Source organism: Haliotis rufescens, unplaced genomic scaffold (assembly GCF_023055435.1).
Source record: "Haliotis rufescens isolate VD_foot unplaced genomic scaffold, xgHalRufe1.0.p SCAF_5, whole genome shotgun sequence".
In the NCBI taxonomy this organism is placed as follows: Eukaryota; Metazoa; Mollusca; class Gastropoda; order Lepetellida; family Haliotidae; genus Haliotis; species Haliotis rufescens.
The window spans coordinates 28,061,594-28,080,509 of record NW_025964223.1 but is presented as its reverse complement, the minus strand read 5'-3'; the positions used below and the strand labels follow the sequence as shown (position 1 = coordinate 28,080,509).

The window sequence follows — 18,916 nt, the reverse complement described above, 5'->3', positions numbered from 1 at the left end:
GCTCAAACGGAAGAGAGTACACGAGTCAACGTATTTAGTACAAAGAGATCACCACTAGCTCCGAATAGTATATGACAGTGACAACACTTGGTACGCGAATAATGTTCACATCTCGAGACGGTGGTAAATACTGAGCAGATATATCATACTAGGGCTGGTCAAAAAGTTCTAAGCCTCAATACCTTTTAACTATGGGCCATAACAAAGTGAACTACAGTAAACCATGGTTAAAACGAACTCGCTTATAACGAATTAACGGATATAACGAACTAACATTTTAGTCCCGACTATTTGCTGTTGTTATACTTTATATATGCTTAAAACGAATTACGGTTATAACGAACTAAAATTAGTAGTCCCTTTGAGTTCGTTATAACCATAGTTTACTGTAGTCAATATATTACATTGTTTGAGTATTTCATTACAAGTGTATTTGGTCTGTTGAGGCCGTTTGTATATTAGTGACGCCCATGTGAACCAAATGAACACAGAAATGGAGAGGAACAAGTACAGGGCAGTCATCAAGTTTTTGACTTTAGAGAAAAATAACCCCCAAGAAATATATGACCGCATGTCAAAAGCGTACGGGGATAAGTGCCCTAGCCCTTCCGCTGTTAAACGTTGGGCAGCTCATTTTAAGGCTGGGGGAACTAGCCTTGATGATGACCCGAGGTCTGGACGTCCCTCATCTTCCATCAATGAAGATTCAATCAAGGAGATAGACAAACTAATACTCTTAGGTAGACGTAATACCATTGCTGAACTTGAGGAAGACACAGGTCTAAGCCATGGATCCATTGAAAGATTAGTCATGAACATTTACAGACGAAAAAGATATCTGCTCGTCGGTTGCCAAAGTTTCTAAATTCTGATCTCAAGGAAGAAAGAACTGAAATTGCCAAAGAACATTTAGAGATAATTTAGGAGGATTTTATCAAATTCAAAAAGAGATTAGTAACGGGTGATGACACATGGGTCTACCACTGTGATCCCGAGTCAACACGTCAATCCATGGAATGGCACCATGCACTCTCCGGCACAAAATAAATTCAACTCTTCAAGATCAAATTTTTTAAAGAAAGTTATGACCACTGTATTTTGGGATGCAAAGGGTGTCATCCTTGTTGATTACTTTGAAAGTCAAAAGACGATTTCCGGTGCGACTACGCTGATTTGCGTCACCGCCTGAAAGATTCTGTCAAAGAAAGGCGGCGAGGATTACTGACTGCTGGAGCTTCCTTACCCTCCATACTCGCCAGACCTGGCACCAAGTGATTTCCACCTGCCGTGAATTGGTTTTTGCAGGGTGGCTTGAGAAATTGGCTGAAATTGAGAAGCTTCACTATCGATAAAAGAAGTGTATTTAAAGCAGGGAGATTATGTTGAAAAATGAAATGAAAAACACTTTCACAATTGTTGTTTTTTTTTGTTAGGTTTGGAACTTTTTGACCAGCCCTTGTATGATGCCAAGAAACAGTTGAATCTATTGACAAAACAAGTTATTTTACATAAAGAGATTTCCTGGCATGATAATGCCAACAGATACGAACGCCATCCGTTGGGGACATTTACGGATAAATATACAAATTAAATGTGAGGGAGGTACATGTTTACAAACATGGCGTTCCCATTGTCTATCGGCTATGAAGTCAAGGTTGACAATCGGACAAATTACTGGAATAATTGTTATCACTAAATGATAGTGTGCGATACTGAATAACAGTGTCTGACTTGGGTGTAGCCGAGGACTTTAACACGAGGATAGGCATCATTGGAGATATAAACGAAGGACTTTAGCGAGGACGGTAAGCATATACATTTCTATACCTGTTCTGGGCGGTGGGGTAGCCTCGTGGTTAATACGTTCGCTTAGAATATATCACTATATAAATTAATCTATAAACCCTGGTTGAGTTGCTTTACTATTGAAACCTGTCTGCAACATGTGTCTGAGAAGATATACTGGTCATAGCAGTTCTGAACTGGTTATCAAAGATGCATGTACGATCCAGTTCCTGGAACCTCTATTGGTGCTAGTCGCCGTGGCTTTGGCGGACTGACAGAAGCTGGAGCAGTGTTGCTCATATCTGTTCCTGTTACACCAAGGGCATCAGAAAACTCGGAATCTGGGCCATCTCCACCGTGGTTGGCAATTTTCATCTGTAATCACCAGCATAAGCATTGTAATAGCAACAAGTGAAAGGTATGTGCTTATAACCACATACGCACTGGCGCGCACTGGATGGGGGATATGGTAGGATAACAAGATGTTCTTGATGGAAGATATCATGGACAATTTGGCTGTTCCATTAGGCTTTAAGACCAGGGTTTCAAACAATGTTTGCAATGTAAAGAAAATAATATATCGCGGTATGAAGTTGCGTTCAAGATTGTTACCAGTGTCTAAAGTTATTGGTATAAACAACATAACGATTTAGAAAAATGACTGCCTCCTTGCAGCACGTATTTGTATAAGCATCGTAGATTAACATACATTGCAAGTATAATCATGTAATACAATGTCATGTATTCTTTACTATGGTAGGTGTCTTTCCTGATTTCTTCCTTTGTGTTATAACTACTAACGAAGAATATCCACTCGTCGATATCAGTTTAATATGACCGGTCATCCTCAATAATACGAACAGTTTACATCAGGACTAAGGGTTGTTTACATGACGTATATGGAAGTTGAAATTATTACATTTCTTCGATAATGATTGTCAAATGATGCTGAATAATGTTCTGTCTTTCTCCTTATTTACTGGCTGGGTTGTATGAGGACATTGTTGTCGTTTAAGAAGCTTTACAATTTCAAATATGCACGGAGGTGATACTTACCAGCTGATGCTTCTTGCTATACAGAACATACATCATTGTGAGAAGTAGCATGACGCACACCACGACGCCTATACCTGTACCAGCTGCCTCCGCCAGACTCATGACACCTGAAGGGGAAGAGTGAGGTGGCATTCTAAACTCAGTTAGGACAGAGTTGACTTATGAGGAACAAATGACAAGTAAGTTGAAATCCGTAAGTAAGTTCTGTCTCATTTGGGTGAAATGAGACTGAACGGTGCTTTGAATGCAAGAGGTATACAGGATACAGGATAAGATGACAATTAACTTAACTAATTAAGTACGAGTGACTGTGACATACATGTAGTATGTAATGATACTTACAAAGCATATAGCATAACGTGTCATATTCATTGCATTTGTTAAGAAGTATTCGACGAAACACGGAAGCATACCATGACTATGGCGACGTGATCAGTGTTGTAGTTGTGTCCACATATTCTGGGACATTCGAGACTGTCACCGCAATTATAATAATTGCCATACTCGTACCTGGAAACGTTGACACACCCGGCTCTTCCACAGTTGCTGAAGATCCGCATCGTAGCTCTAAATTAGCCTGGTAGTTTGTTGCTGTATAAAAATATAGATTACATATAATATTTAGCTAGAGATTTAAGAATAGACTTGAATCAATTGGCAGCGCCCAAAATCTACTATCGTGGGTTCGAATCCCTGTCCTTCCAGATACTAATTCTTGGCATGATACCCGTGGTCGTGGGGTTCACCAAAGTCAAATGTCTAAGACCTGCATCAGTTCGGGTTCTCACCCAAACATTGATCTGACAGGTCGTAAATATGATTTAACTGAAATAATGTTCAAATCGGCGTTGAACTAAACTCACTCACTCACCCTCCCTAAGAATTACCCCCATAATACTTTTTTAAGCTAGTGGCATTGTTTCATGCACTCCATGATTGCCGATGAAATGTACATCTACAAGGCCGATACAAATCTACCCATATGCGTATCATCACATATACCAAACTAAACTGTAAAGCCCACAGAAACATACATCAATGCATGGGTGTTTAGGAGACTCAGTAGAGTTCGCATGGCTTGAAGTTATGGATGTTGTTTACCCTTGCACAAATAGTTTATGACACTCCGTCATACATGTACCTTATTTAAGCAGTGTGTACTTTACCTGTAAATTGAATCCATAATCGCCCGGAGTTGGTGTGCTGATTCGTCCAGTTAAGGCTTATGAAATGATTCCTGCTTGTGTAAATGGTACCGGAATTGTAGTTGGTATTGTTTCCACAATCTATTCTTTCACAAGAACTAGCATCCAATATGTCAATGTACTGCTGACAGGTGTTATCTTCGTCACGTGTAAAATTCAGATGCAGTAATGACACAGCTATGTTTGAACTGTGCGACGCGGTGATGCTGCACATCCCGGCACTGCCAAGTGGCCCTGATGTCGGATATCCCACATTTTGGATTGAAACTGTCGACCCGTTGGTCATGTTATGTGACGGAATGTGTACAATACCACTGGCTGCAAAACAATAAACTTGACTTTTAAACATCTGAACTAAATTACAATCAGTGAGTGAGAGGATATGGTTTTACGCCGCTTTTAGCATTATCCCAGCAATATCACGGCGAGGGAGACAAGAAAGAGGCGTCTTCCCATGTGACACATCGAATCTGGGTGTTCGGAGTGACGAGCGAACGCTTTTACCACTGGGCTGCCTCACCGCCCCTGGAATAATGATAAACATACCCTTCACGTAATGATCACAATGAATAGCATATATACCAAAATGGGGCGGTCGGGTAGCCTAGTGGTTAAAGCGTTCGCTAGTTACGCCGAAGACCCGGGTTCGATTCCCGAAATGGGTACAATGTGTGAAGCCCCTTTCTGGTGTCCCCCGCCGTGATAATGCTGGAATATTGCTAAAAGCGGCGTAAAACAATACTCACTCACATATACCAAGTACGTTATTTGTACCTATATATCTATATATTGCAAAACTGATATTTACGTAAACAGTGGTACATATACCCACGTACAGGTATAATTATGGTAGTAACATATCCTTTGTATTTACTTACTTGCTATACAGTGATACTCAATGTCCATATAGTTTGATGGCGATAGAAAATCCGAACCACATACTTCATTTGTGTTCTGCCATGAACTCTCCTTTTCGCACGTAGAGAACCCCGAACAAGCCTCGTGGTACTCAGGGACACTTGCACCTGTGTAGTCCATCTTGCAATCTTGAGCATTGGCCTTACAGCAAGAGTCTGTCGGCGGCAGGGCAACTGCGCCACCTGTAGGACAGTTAGTGGAGTTGTTTTTTGCATTTGCCCATATGTTGTCCAGGGCGATGACCTCGTGGCTTGAGCATGATAGATTTAGCAACTGGTGAGAACCATAGCATCCGGTTGCATTAAACGAATCTGAAATGACGCACTTCAAACAGCTTGGGACAGAACATATAATGTTTGAAATTGGTACCCGAAAAAACAGTTTTGACTGTTTGTTGTTTGAGTTAGAAACTGCAAAGGTCTGCATCTAGTTTTATTCTGGATATGTGTTAAACCACACGTCGTAGCCCGTTATGTAGTAACCTCCATAGTAAGGATTCCGGGAGAATAAAAGTCTCTGGGATATGTACCAAGTGCTTGTTGAACGAAGATGTAAAATTAGTGGTGATATACAATTATTTATATTACAGTGTTCCAATAATTCCATACAGAATATCTGAATACAGTGCCACATGTAAATGCTAGTGGGTTGATTAAAATCCGCACCGGGGCTACAATGTCCAGCATCCTAACACTTTCTTCACGCACTCGTTCCGTACATTTACCTCATCTAAACTGGTGATGTTGGCATCTCTCGCGCAAACGATGTGGACATTCTATATTGTTGCAGTACTGCTTCGTCTGTCAACTGCTTACCTATGAACCCAATGCGTATCGTACTCTATAACGAACTAGTTTAGTTGAAATACATATGATATGGCGCCGGAAGGTGCCGTAAGGAGCCGCTAATCGTGGATTCGAATCCCAGATTGTTTTCTTCTTGAAATATTGGCACTACACCCGTCTACGTGTGTTTCACAGAGTTATATCCGCCGACGACATTTTGTGTCATGTCGTGTTTTTTCGTCTTTAAATAATGCTGACGTGCCTTGTGAAATGCAAATGAAGGTAGCTTTCTACCCAATGTGACTTCTCACTCTGCCCTAATTTGGCGACGAATGCACATTTTTAAACCTTGCAAAACGATGCAAACTGAAAAACTGCAAGAGACAAGTTTTTACGTCATAGATTTAAATTTATTGTGCAATAATATGATGGCAATATACATGTACCTGTCTGATTTCCAATTGACACATCATATTCATATCAAGAATTGTTCATCAATTGTTTCCACATAGTCAAAAGCCTTTTTGAAATCGATAAAGGCACAATAAAAACGGCCCTTGGGTTTAATAAGATATTTTGTACACAAAGATTGAAGAATAAATATATTGTCTGATGGAGAATAGTTGGGTCTAAATCCAGCTTGGGATCCTGATAACAGGTCATCTAACCATGTTCTAATACGTTTTTCAATTACAACAGAAAACAATTTGCCAGTCACATTTAAGAGAGAAATACCTCGATAGTTTCTTGGATCAGATATGTTTCCAGATTTATGTAGAGAAATAATCATGCCTATATTCCAGGAATCTGGAAAAACACCAGTATCTAGAACTTTATTAAAAAGCTGCCTAAGATAAGGGTTTATGAAATTTGTTATACTTTTCAGATATTCAGGGGGTATACCATCCTCACCGGCTGCTTTACCCACTTTTAACCCATTTAAAGCTTGTTTAATTTCATTTCCAGTAATTTCACCTGATAAAAGCTGGTCAGTAAAAGGCATATAATTACAATGTTGATATGAATAGGAATCTAAAAATTCCTGAACTGATTTATCAAATTCATTTACATCTCTGTTAAAATCTGGATATAATAAATTCTTAAAATATCTAAATACCTTGTCGTGCGTTACTTCTCAAATAGTGCTTTATATATAGTATTTTCCTCTGATAATATATATCTGAGATCAATATGATTATTATCGTTATACGAGTAATATTAAATCGAGTTTAAGTCTGGAAACATCTGCAATGTACCAAATGATGGTTAAACTCCAGAATGTTGTAACGTTAAATGTGCACCAGGATGTCACCATTTCGTTAATACACTACAGATGCAGACAGATGTATACACAACCCGATTACAGATGTATCTTTTGTCCACATATAACATCAATGTTTAAGCGCTTCACCAGCATTAACATCAATTAAATATTTTCTCAAAGCCAATTCATCTAACGATTTTATGCATCACATAACGTTAGGTAATTTTACAGACATGTAAAAAGCAGATAAAGTAGTGCACGTACCTGCATTGTGTAAATATAGCGGCAAGGCAACATAAAAGCAAAATGCATTCATTACCACAATTGTAACTGAACACTGATCTTGTCTCGAAGTGAAGTGAAATACATTTCTTTGTAAGCGAATATATATATATATATATATATATAGCCACTGCTTTCTTTTTGTCAACCAATACTTAAGTCATCATGTGATTGCAAAAAAGACTAGAAGCGTAGCTGACATGTTTTACCGCAACTAACAACGCAGAGCTATATACTTGTCAGGTAGTGTTGCTGCTGTGGTAAATCACACCACACTCTGTAAACACATACAATGTAGTCATAGTCATATGATTGAATATACATACATGTAGGCTCTGCTGATAATATTATTCTGTTAATATGAAACTGTGTCGCCGTTAGCGATTTTAGGTGAAAAGCAAATAGGTAGCCCAATTACATTGTAGGTGTCCCTAAGTACATGCCTCAACTGTAAAAAGATACCTACGTATACCTGAATTAATGTTAAACTGTGTCTGCGAACGGTTAACAGAAATATGAGATAAGTATAGTCGTTATATTTTGTACATTTGAATGCTTGGAATTTCTGCTGTGTAATAGTTTCATTTAACAAACAATCATCACCTTTTACAACTTGCCGTTTTTCTATTCATTATCTTCTGAAACAAACATAATTTCACACAGTGAACTCCTGACGATAGAAGTACAACGCACCGTTAGATTTAGACTTATTTAAAGCATCGGATTTACACAATGGGGTTATTGGCCGCCTGTGGGAGGCCTAGGTATGGGTTTGACAGCATTGTGAATGTTTATAACCTGGCTTATTTGGGATTTGATACGTCAACCAGCTCTTCCTGGCAGCAGTGGAAGCGAACATCCTCTGCAATTGGGAGCCCTAGCCACTAAACCACGTACACTAACTTAAGGATCCACTCTGGGCTCGCAGTGTTCAACCTTAACGTCAACAGGAACATTCAATTTATTTTGACGTTTTTGGACGATCTCCATTTTTCCAGATTGTGTTTGATGTTGTTTGAGGTCACCTTGCCCTGTTGACCCATGACCTCTCTCGTTATAACAAACACGTTAGTCTTAATAGATGCAGGCTGTGGTGATTTGATGTGGTTGTTTGTTTTACCCACTGCTGAAGACATGTGTTTGACAATAGATGCAGTTGGAGCCATTGAACTGATGGTGCTCCATGGGACATTCCCTGTGCCCCCTGACGTTAACCCTTTCTGTGGCACCCCTACTGGTGTCAGTCGTCGTGGCTTACTAGGATACAGGGAGGCGGCAGGGGCTGTGCTGCTGATACCAAGGGCTACAGCAAACTCAGAATCGAGTAAACCCCCGTCCTTGTTTGCAACTTTCATCTGCAGGAACAAGTATACGTCTTTATAACAGTAATAACACAATAACATGAAGGATACTGCGTATACGGTACGTATGTTTAAGACACGTAGGCATTAAATAAATTAAAATTTACAAAGATGATGTTTGTCTTCTGAGTTTGACATACATGTAGGTTGGTGAGATTGATTAACGTCGCTTTAATCAGTACTTTTTGGTGGCAACATGTTCACCGACGGAGATCTCCTCTACCTTCGCTGTTTTCATTCATTGTAAATATAAACAGCGAATATATTTTATGTTGCTGACATACTATCTACAATTTAATTATGAGTTGAAACTCTCGCCCGGTAACTATTCTCTTGGTAGCAATAATGCCAGAGTGTCCCTTGAATTAGAGTCTGGCTCCAAATGAGAACAATGAATTGCAAAATGCGCCAATCAGGTGATGTAAAATAGATGATTTTTAAGGTGTTTGATTTCTTTCACTATGAAGCAGAAAGACCATTTTATGCCATTAATAAATACTTGAAACGAGCTTCTAAAGCTCTTTGTATATCTCCTCACAAGCTGCGAAATGTTGTCCGTCGACGGGATTCTTGCAGTCAGACGGAGAACATATCAAAACCATGTAAGGTCGATAAATTAGACAGGTTTCAGAAAGAAAATCAAGCCAGGCGAGCAATTGTTAAACTGCATTCAGAGAATAAGTACATGTCACTAAAACTCTTGAAGAAATACATTAAAACTGGACATGATTTAATCGTTACAATCGTTTAATCGTTTTAGCTGTTGTATGATTTGATAGTGTAGGTCTCTGGTTGAGTGTCCTACAGAATTAAAGTGTTTGGCGACAGGTTTGTCCCTTTGGTGGTTGTTATCGGAAACATATTCTTTGAGTATAATGCAGAAGTGTCGTATTGTTTCACCTACATATTGTTTCCCACATTTGGAGCAGTTTAATAAATAGATTATGTCTCTACTTTTAGATGAGAGCCCTAAGCTCGAATATAGTCACCTGAGATTACTCCTTAGTCTCAGCTAAAACCCTATCCTTATCTACAGATACAAAAAGATAGGTGGTGACAAAAGGGCTGCTATGTGAACAGTTTGACATCCTTCGTCTCCGAAATCATTATCTTCGAAAGACCAAGCAGAAACGTGAAGAAGGATATGAGCCTGTTTTTTTATGGATTAGACATGGGGAAATGCCTCTAACACAGTCAGCAGTCATTGGTTACCCGGTGGGTAAGGCGTCCAGGAGATAGTTACCAATGAGAGAGGGTGAAAGATTTATCGCTCACCGTGCTGGCTGTGCTAGTCAGTGTTTTCTCCCTTTTGAGCCAAGGCCAAGGACAACAGGGAAAACCACACAGAAATGAACGGCAAGGTATTTCTGGAGTGGGTGAAAAATAAATAAGTTCCTGCTTTGCTTGCCAAGTCCTTCATCGTCATGGACAATGCACCGTATCACAGTATGCAGGATCCAGACGTCCTATAGCCTAAAGGAGATATGGTGACGTAGCCGCAACGGATGAATATGACCTTACTTTCCAGGGCTACAAAACCACAATTCTATGAAATCGCCAAATCTAACAAAGCCGAGCCCGTGTATATTGTTGACAACTACATCAAAGGTCAAGGTTACGCCGTATTACGACCTCCCCCTTACAACTGCTATCTGAACCCAATAGAGTTGATATGGGGTATCGTCAAAGGTGACGTTGGACGATTAAACACAACGTTTAAATTGTGGGATGTTGAAAGGCCAGTAAATGAACCCCTCAACAGTGGAAACATGGCAGCGTTGCGTTACCAAAGTCGTAATTATAAACGAGATAGAGTCAAGATACTGGTCATGTGATGGACTTCAAGCAAGCAACAGTCCCACCTATAGTTGTGACCATCATCAGTGTCACAAGTAATTCCGACGACGCGGGCCTTGACATGAACGAGTCATATTGCGAATACAATTATCATGAGACGACCCCTCTTATGTTTTTATTCCCTGTACCTTTGTGTAGCACGTGAGTGTTTGCACTGTTCCTCCTACCGTTTTGCCCTCTTTTTTTCAAGATGTCAACTTGTACACATAACAACGTAATAGTCTCTTAAACAACCTTTTACAGTGATGGGTATAGAAATCACAAACTGCAGATATTGTTGGGTACAGGGTATTCATTGTCGTGTACCGTAATGAAATTTAATAAACTATTCCCGATTCTGATTTCATTTTTTGCAATTCATCGATCTGATTTGGAGCCAAACGGACTGTAGTCCATAATCCGTTCGTCTGGTATATTGTTACAGATACGATAGCACTGTACCTTTACACTCAATACAAGTAGCACACAGTAGCGTTTCTAGGCTACGCCTGGCCATCTTGTCATTGTGCAGACGTCTCACTCAAGTACTGTCCTATCTCTTGATTTTAGTACATCTCAGAGGTATACGTGTACGAACCTTGTTGTTCTTCAGGACCCTTCTACACACAATCCGTGTTGCTATTAGCAACAGCATGACGCAGACCAACACGCTTATAACGACACCAGCTATTACTCCAGGGTTCAAGGTGTCTGTAAGGCAATGGCGTATGAAATGTCATATATAATAGTTTCTGTTTAGGTACATCAATATTTCAACCAGACTTTTATCTCTCTCTCTCTCTCTCTCTCTCTCCCTCACACACACATATAAAAAATACACACGCTTGCACACTCTGACAATGTCTTGAATTCAACATTAACATACTATTCAATCATTTACTATCAAATCTCCTCAATACAAACTATGAAGAAAGTAAAATGTGTATCATCCCAATTTGAACACACGGCATATCACAATGATAGTATGGCGAACTATTTCGAACATTCATGAAATCATATTCCTCACTAGTAACACGTTAAGGGAATCCTGTAAACATGCGTACTGTTCACCTGCTACACTTAACGATTATATTCCTTTACAGAAGGAATGGTGCAAGAGTAGTTGTAGGGCGCGTTTGATCCGTCGAAATACCTTTTTACCTTGGGAATGATTTAGCAAATTAAAGTAGTTCTTAATGCATGATACCATCTGCCGATTGATGAACGGCCACGGGTGTACAACGCTGCAGCAATGTTGGAGACGTTGGTGTCGTTGTCGTTGTTGTCGTTTCGGGACACACTGGCGCGTGCGGGGCTGTTGTGCTGGCTGATGTCCCACATCCTATTTCTATGATGGCGTTGTGGTTTGAAGCTGTATATAGATCATACCGGGTATATAGTTACGTCACCAACTGACACGGACAATGAATTCTATGACGCCACAAAACATTTTTTTGTTTGATAGTTGTTTAACGCCTCACTCAGCAACTATTCCTGCTTTATGACGGAGGTCTGTAAATAATCAAGTCTGGACCAGATAATCCAGTGGCTGACATCATGAACATCGACCCCCGTAACTGGGATAGGATGACATGCATCGAGCCTTACCTCCCGATGCCTTTAGTCGACACCTACTTCAAGCATAGTCACCTTTTACGGCAAGAATGGGTAACTGAACATCTATTCTAACCCGGATCTTCACGTGTCTCTGGACAGGCAGATATCGTTGAAGCGTTCTACATGCGCCGGATTATCCAATTTTTGAATTTTATCATTTCCAAATGGATTTAATGTTTAGATATACAAGGCATAAGTGATGACATTACGAGAAAACAGCATTACCATCAGTGCGACCACTCAACAATATAAGTACTTGGTATTTCTTACCGTGAAACTGAACCCAGAAGCGCCCGGCCTTGGTTGGTAAGTTATTGTCTATAATTAAGTGGACTCTTACGAAATGAGACCTGCTCGTGTACAAGGTACTAGCCCTGTAGTAACTGTTATTGTTGCAGTCAACTCTGTGAATAGTGAATCTGTGAATTGGACCGTCCACGATGACCATTTGCTGCTGACAACGTCCTGAGGCGTTATGTTTAAGATTCAGGTCTAACGCTGATACAACTATGGCGGTACTACAGGATGCTGTGACGCTGCATACGTTGTCGGCGTTGTTGGCTATTCCTGAATCCGGATACCCAACATTCCAGATGGAAACAGCCTTTCCTCTTATTTGTTTATGTTCCGAAAATGATGTGATGTCCGAGACTGCAATTAGCAACAGATAAACGAAAATACACAATGAATTGTGATGACGCAAATACCTTACAATTTAACATATATCCTGAGAGAGGTTGGCTAGAATTTGACATTAGCGTCAGAAGTCGAGACACGGATATGATTTTGCTGAATTATATTATTTTTGTCACAGTTATGTAGGAATAGCATTGTAGTATTTTGGCCATATTGGCATACGCCATTAGATATTTTTTGTATGGAAGCTTCCGAAAGTTTATGACAGGTCGTCAATTGCGGCTATAAATGTAGTTATATGTACACCTGTTACAAAATTCCAGTGTTGTCATATTGAACTTGTTTTAAATACATGTATTTCCTATCGCCGACACACATGCAAGGTATTAAATTTTCTACTCTATTGGTACTCACTTGCTATACACTGATATTTAAACAACATGTAGTTTGATTGAGACGAGAAATCTTTCCTACTGCATGTTGTAGCTTGGGATGTAATCGGGCCCTCACATATGTGCCTCCCTGAACATCGCTCGTGGTACGTGGTGACACTTTCACCTGTGTAGGACATCTTACAGTCTTCAGAACTGTGAGTGCACTTTGACCCTCCGTTGCCAACTGTGCCACTTGTTGGGCAGTTTGTAGTTGTTTTCTTGGCAAGAGCATATATGTTGTCTATGTATATTACACTGTTTGAATCACATCGTAGTGTCACTGTGGTGCCGCGGCATCCTATTGCCTCAAGTGATACTGAAATTGAATAAAGTATTTACAAATAGGCTTTGACTTAGTAGTCAAACATGTACATGTAGTGTACTGGCGATTGTGTGCAGGTATAAAGAGACTGGCAATAGTGCCAGTGTAGCCTGTGTGGGACAGTGTTAGTGTACTGGTCATATTGTGGATGTGATGGGTAGGGTATGTCGGTGACAGGGTGAAGTTATTGCATCGGTGCATTGTTGCACAAAGTCTTGTACTATATTTTTGGTAATGTGGTAATAAGTTCTTTCATAACAATTTCACAATTCTTGTAACTCGTGGGAATGTTGTGTAAGGCTACTACTAGGAATGTGGGTGAAATGCCACTTTTTTAATGTGATGTAATGCCACTACGAGGAATGTGGTGAAATGACAATACAGGGAATGTAGTGTAAAGCCGTTACTAGGATGGTATTATTATGAATGTGGTGTAATGCCTTAATAGCAATGTGATGAAATGGCAAAGCTGGGAATGTGGCGTAATGACACTACTGCATGCGAATGTGGTAAAATGACATCAATAGGAATGGGATGATGTGCCACTGATAGGAATATCTTAAAAGGGCATTAATGTGGAATGCGGTGAAATGTCTCAATGTGGTGTAAAGCAAATAGTGGGAATATGGTGTTATGCCTCTGCTAGGAATGTGATGTAATGCCTGTGCTAGGAATGTGGTGTTATGCCTGTGCTAGGAATGTGGTGTTATGCCACGACCAGGAACGTAGCGTAATGCCACGACCAGGAATGTAGCGTAATGCCACGACCAGGAATGTAGCGAAATGCCACGACCAGGAATGTAGCGTAATGCCACGACCAGGAATGTGGTGTAATTCCACTACTGACAATGTGGTTAATGTTTCTACTAGGAATATGTGGTTTACTTCCACTACTAGGAATGTGGTGTAATGTCACTATTACTACTATGGTGTAATTCCACTACAGGGATCATGGTGTAATTCTAATAAAACTCCACTACAAGTACTGTGACATAATCATGTGGTATAGTGACACAACTAGTAATGTGACATAATCATTGGGCATAGCGACACAACTAGAAATGTTACATAATCATGTGGTATAGTGACACTACTAGAAATGTGACATAATCATGTGGTAAAGTGACACTACTAGAAATGTGACATAATCATGTGGTATAGCGACACAACTAGAAATGTTACATAATCATGTGCTATAGTGACACTACTAGAAATGTGACATAATCATGTGGTATAGTGACACTACTAGAAATGTTACATAATCATGTGGTATAGTGACACTACTAGAAATGTGACATAATCATGTGGTATAGCGACACAACTAGAAATGTTACATAATCATGTGGTATAGTGACACTACTAGAAATGTGACATAATCATGTGGTATAGTGACACTACTAGAAATGTGACATAATCATGTGGTATAGTGACACTACTAGAAATGTGACATAATCATGTGGTAAAGTGACACTACTAGAAATGTGACATAATCATGTGGTAAAGTGACACTACTAGAAATGTGACATAATCATGTGGTATAGTGACACTACTAGAAATGTGACATAATCATGTGGTAAAGTGACACTACTAGAAATGTGACATAATCATGTGCTATAGTGACACTAATAGAAATGTGACATAATCATGTGGTATAGTGACACTAATAGAAATGTGACATAATCATGTGGTAAAATGACACTAATAGAAATGTGGCATAATCATGTGGTATAGTGACACTAATAGAAATGTGACATAATCATGTGGTATAGTGACACTAATAGAAATATTTCATAATCATATCATTTGGTATAGTGACACTACTAGAAATGTGACATAATCAAGGGGTATAGTGACACTACTAGAAATGTGACATAATCATGTGGTATAGTGACACTATTAGAAATGTGACATAATCATGTGCTATAGTGACACTACTAGAAATGTGACATAATCATGTGCTATAGTGACACTACTCGTAATGTCACATAATTATGTGGTATAGTGACACTACTAGAAATGTGACATAATCATGTGGTATAGTGACACTAATAGAAATATTTCATAATCATATCATTTGGTATAGTGACACTACTAGAAATGTGACATAATCAAGGGGTATAGTGACACTACTAGAAATGTGACATAATCATGTGGTATAGTGACACTAATAGAAATATTTCATAATCATATCATTTGGTATAGTGACACTACTAGAAATGTGACATAATCAAGGGGTATAGTGACACTACTAGAAATGTGACATAATCATGTGGTATAGTGACACTATTAGAAATGTGACATAATCATGTGCTATAGTGACACTACTAGAAATGTGACATAATCATGTGCTATAGTGACACTACTCGTAATGTCACATAATTATGTGGTATAGTGACACTACTAGAAATGTGACATGACCATGTGGTATTGAGACGCTCCTAGAAATATGACATAATCATGTGGTAAAGTGACACTCCTAGAAATGTGACATAATCATGTGGTATAGTGACACTCCTAGAAATGTGGTGCAACACCACTACAGGTAGAAATGTAATTTTCATACAATATACTGGTGTTATTATGATATTTGGGATGTATAATTTTCATACTATAAATATTGTGTGATGATGGTACGAGGGTTGTGGTGTAATGAGGATACTAGGAATGTGGTCTAATGAAGATACTAGGAATGTTGTGTAATGAGGATACTAGGAATGTGGTGTAATGATGATACTAAAAATGTGGTGTAATGAGGATACTAGGAATGTGGTGTAATGACGATACTAGGAATGTTGTGTAATGAAGATACTAGGAATGTTATGTAATGAAGATACTAGGAATGTGGTGTTATGACTATACCAGGAATGTGGTGTTATGACGATACTAGGAATGTGGCGTAATGAGGTTACTAGGAATGTGGTATAATGATGATACTAGGAATGTTGTGTAATGAAGATACTAGGAATGTTGTGTAATGAAGATATTAGGAATGTGGTGTAATGAGGATACTAGGAATGTGGTGTAATGACGATACTAGGAATGTGGTGTAATGAAGATACTAGGAATGTTGTGCAATGACGATACTAGGAATGTGGTGTAATGATGATACCATGAATGTGGTGTAATGATGATACTGAAAATGTGGTGTAATGAGGATACTAGGAATGTTGTGTAATGACGATACTAGGAATGTTGTGTAATGAAGATACTAGGAATGTGGTGTTATGACGATACCAGGAATGTGGTGTAATGATGATACTAGGAATGTGGTGTAATGAAGATACTAGGAATGTGGTGTTATGACGATACCAGGAATGTGGTGTAATGACGATACTAGGAATGTGGTGTAATGACGATACTAGGAATGTGGTGTAATGACGATACAAGGAATGTGGTGTACTGATGATACTAAAAATGTGGTGTAATGACGATACTAGGAATGTGGTGTAATGACGATACAAGGAATGTGGTGTACTGATGATACTAAAAATGTGGTGTACTGATGATACTAAAAATGTGGTATAATGATGATACTAGGAATGTGGTGTAATGACGATACTAGGAATGTGGTGTAATGAAGATACTAGGAATGTGGTGTAATGACGTTACCAGGAATGTGGTGTAATGATGATACTGGGAATATGGTGTAATGACGATACTAGGAATGTGGTGTAATGACGATACCAGGAATGTCGTGTAATGATGATACCAGGAATGTGGAATAATCATGTGGTAAAGTGACACTTCAAGGAATGTAACATAATCATGTGGTATAGTGACACCACTAGAAATGTGGTGTAATGGTGATACTAGGAATGTGGTGTAATGAAGATACTAGGAATGTGGTGTAATGACGATACCAGGAATGTGGTGTAATGACGATACTAAAAATGTGGTGTAATGACGATACTAGGAGTGTGGTGTAATGATGATACTAGGAGTGTGGTGTTATGATGACACCAGTAATGTGGTGTAATGACGATACTAAAAATGTGGTGTAATGACGATACTAGGAGTGTGGTGTAATGATGATACCAGGAATGTGGTGTAATGACGATACTAGGAGTGTGGTGTAATGATGATACTAGGAGTGTGGTGTTATGATGATACCAGTAATGTGGTGTAATGATGATATCGATGTTTGCCATATTTGTTGCTGTTTACATGTGGCAATATGCCATTGAGAGTCACAGGGAAAGTTCTGTACATCTATATTGTAGAAGAGTAAGTGTGATCATTTTAAGTATGGTTGTGTAATTCAATGGGAATGTGGTGAGTCATTTAGAGAGTGAAAGTTGAATTACAGGCAGCATTATCGTGACAGTAAGTAATTTGGACCAGATATCGATATCAAATATAAATATATGTACATAGTACATTCGGTGAGATTCCAAATCAAGTCATCTTATACGACAAGGATTGAGAATTTGGACAATTTCCAAAATCATTTCACGGTGATAGGCGATGTGGTGGGAGAGATGTGCCAACGACAATGACATAATATTAAGCCGAAAAACATCCGATGAATGATCCAGAGTCGTCTCTGTAACAATAAAGGGGTTGTTTCAATGGCAGCTGACTATTTTGCGTAATTATGGTGAAAGTACTACCATAAAAATGTATTGCAATACATCTCTTTTTTTCGCCTGTATGTACTTTATCAAGTGTACATGTACTGTATAATGGGTACATGACACGACGGCAGTGAATTCCCGTACATGTTGTATATGGTAGGATTTAATTATTGAATGGTAAAATCTTCGGTGTGTTGGGATCAAGAAACAAATATTCACGCACGTCCCATGTCGTACATCATGCGTTTAGTTACCACGCTTTAATGTATGTATCTGGCAATAGTCCACGAACATGCATCTGAAACACCTAATGGTTGGCATTTAACACTTCGCACCTGTATAATTAGATATCACGCATAAGTAAAATGACATACAATTGCATGCAAATATAATTAACATTTTTATGTGTAGATTTACGAAACATGACACACATACCTGTATTATGTAGGTATACAGACAAGGCCACCGCCACACATAGGCAAAATACACGTGTATTCATTGCCACATATATCCAGAGAGGTAACCTCACACCGTTCACAAGGGATATAAATCTCCCTGAGCGTGGAACTACTTTCTAGTAGACGTCAACTCGATCTATTAGTAAGCTTGCAATTAATAATGTGCAAGGCAGTTGCCATGTTATTTTAATTGATAAGGTAAATCACCTGATAAGCTGCAGTAGTATAGGTAATAGGGGTTCTGGACCACTTCCACTGGAGCCAGATTTATATACCTATACTGCTACTACAGGGGGGATTTTTTATGCCAAAATGATTATGCGATTTAACGATAGTCATGAGATTAAGTTAAATTGACCCTAGCTCACCAATACCTGGGGCCA

General features: G+C 39.1%; 1 protein-coding gene across 2 annotated transcripts; it reads right to left on the bottom strand.

Annotated features, from left to right (window-relative positions):
• Positions 1-363: 363 nt before the first annotated feature.
• LOC124152973 lies at positions 364-18,631 on the bottom strand. Of its 2 annotated transcripts, XM_048384603.1 has the most exons (11): positions 18,511-18,631; positions 13,160-13,495; positions 12,380-12,760; positions 11,700-11,864; positions 11,091-11,203; positions 7,278-8,650; positions 4,925-5,275; positions 4,008-4,364; positions 3,352-3,432; positions 2,842-2,948; positions 364-2,160 (listed from the first exon to the last, which is right to left on the bottom strand). In XM_048384603.1, exons 6-11 carry the CDS (start codon positions 7,327-7,329, stop codon positions 1,990-1,992), a joined length of 1,119 nt encoding a protein of 372 aa, XP_048240560.1. In that variant the 5' UTR covers positions 7,330-8,650; positions 11,091-11,203; positions 11,700-11,864; positions 12,380-12,760; positions 13,160-13,495; positions 18,511-18,631; the 3' UTR covers positions 364-1,989. The 2 variants fall into 2 exon arrangements, with proteins under 2 accessions (XP_048240560.1, XP_046382024.1); XM_046526068.2 differs by lacking the exons at positions 364-2,160; positions 2,842-2,948; positions 3,352-3,432; positions 4,008-4,364; positions 4,925-5,275 and having other exon boundaries at positions 6,623-8,650.
• Positions 18,632-18,916: the final 285 nt, after the last annotated feature.